This window comes from Frankliniella occidentalis, unplaced genomic scaffold (genome assembly GCF_000697945.3).
Source record: "Frankliniella occidentalis isolate FOCC.00 unplaced genomic scaffold, Focc_3.1 Scaffold19, whole genome shotgun sequence".
NCBI classification, from domain to species: domain Eukaryota; kingdom Metazoa; phylum Arthropoda; class Insecta; order Thysanoptera; family Thripidae; genus Frankliniella; species Frankliniella occidentalis.
The window spans coordinates 369,774-371,510 of NW_026267149.1; the positions used below are offsets into that span (position 1 = coordinate 369,774).

A 1,737-nucleotide genomic window follows, 5' to 3' on the forward strand; every position below is an offset into this window, starting at 1 on the left:
CTAGCACCAATTTCAAATGTTGACCACCACTTCCGCTTTTTTCTGGAATTGCCCTTCTGTAACAAATGGCTGATAAACTTCTACTGTTGCATCCGTGCATATTTGCATTTATGCGTTTTGCGTGCTAATTTCTTGTTCTGAAGTATACATTGAGTATAGCAGATTGGCGCCTAACTTCAGGGTACAGGTTGCCAATCGCCTTCCCCCGAGCGAGTAGGCAACCCACTCCCTCGAGTGTGACTTGACTTGACTAACCACGAGGCCTCTTTTGGCCCAAGGTTCATGCGGTACAGCATATGCCCGGGAAAGTCGACGAGGCTGCCAACTAGACAACGCCGTCCAGATCAAACGTCAGCTTCCCGGCCACGGCGGGGTGACGGCCTCCTGACAACGGCGTGCTCGCGTCGAGCCCGAGCCACCGTGGGAACGCTGACGGGTAGCTCACAGTGCCCGAGGCGTAATGCCTGGTCCAGTCCCGGGCCGGTTGTTGGGCCTTACTGGGCGTTGCGCGGCCGGGGGCCCCGCCAGCCCCGCCCGGGCCGGCTCATGCCACTGGACCAGGAGGCTGGGCCGCCGGCGGCTGGATCTGGAACTGCCCACTGATCTCCGCGTTGATCAGGGAGGGGAGGAGAGGGGAGGGCAGGCGGAGCGCCCGAGGGCCCATACAGCAGGGCAGGAGGAGGAATGGCTGCGCTTCGTGGTAGCGCCCTTCTAAATATGTGTTCTGTATGAGAGTCCGCCCGGGGCGGGGTGCGGCGCGGGGTCAGGCGCGCGGGCCAGGACGGTAGTGGGCGTGGGAACGGGCGAGCACCTGGCCGTCGTGGTCCCGGAGGAGGCCCGGCCAGAGGCGGAGGACCTCTACCTCCGAGCGCCGCGCGCGCGCTTCTGCAGAGTTGTTGGCTTTGCGGACCGGGCCTGCAATCTCTGGAGGCCGTTTGTGGTAATCGACCGACGGGGCGGGGGATGGAGGGAGCGCGAGAGGGCGAGTGAGACAGCTCCCGACTGGGTTCGTGCGAAGTTGCTCTCCCTCCTTCCCTCCCTCCCCGCCCGGGATGTATTATTGCGACGAGCCGATCCTCCCGGTGTGATGTGCATGCGTTGCAAGCGTTGCAGCCGCATGCGTTCGCCTAGCGCCGCCCGAGCGGGAAGAGAGAGGGGAAAAGGGGTCAGATTTCGTGGAAACACTTGCACTCGGAAAGTAATTTCCTAACTCGCGACAGGGCAAAACTGCCTTAGGTTAAAGAAATTGACCGAAATTGACCTTGAATTAGGAAAATTTGCGGTAAATATTTTTTATTGTTTTCATTAACATACGGGAAAAACCTAAATTCGATCTATCTCTTTATTTAGAGGACATTTTTACTTTCACACAAAAATAATGAAGTTTCTTTAAAACAACGAAAATAATTCCACATGTCTTTTTAAGACAACACTTTTCTGGGTGCGCCCTTATTTCCTGCCTCACCATGGCCTCCGCTAACAACCTCCGCCGTCTCTCTCCTTTGCAGACCCGCAGACCTGGACGGCGGCGCACGTGTCGCAGTGGCTGCGCTGGTGCTCCAGGGAGTTCCACATCACGCCGCTGCCGGACCCGGACAAGTTCCCGCGCTCGGGCGGCGCGCTGCTCGAGCTCGACGGCGCCGGCTTCGAGTCCCGAGCCGGGTCGTCGCGCGGCGCGCGCCTGCTGCGCTCGCACCTCGCGCACACCCTGTTCCAGGCCACGGGCCGCGCCACCTC

At 59.7% G+C, this 1,737-nt stretch overlaps 1 protein-coding gene across 1 annotated transcript in view; it reads left to right on the plus strand.

Moving 5' to 3' along the window:
• LOC127748908 (mucin-1-like) overlaps positions 1-1,735 on the plus strand; it is a gene marked incomplete at its 3' end in the record, with an annotated part of 12,917 nt that extends 11,182 nt beyond the window's left edge. The window contains exon 2 of the mRNA XM_052264512.1: positions 1,509-1,735. Within this exon, the coding sequence (XP_052120472.1) occupies positions 1,509-1,735 (227 nt within the window). The remainder of the gene's footprint in view (positions 1-1,508) is intronic.
• Positions 1,736-1,737: the final 2 nt, after the last annotated feature.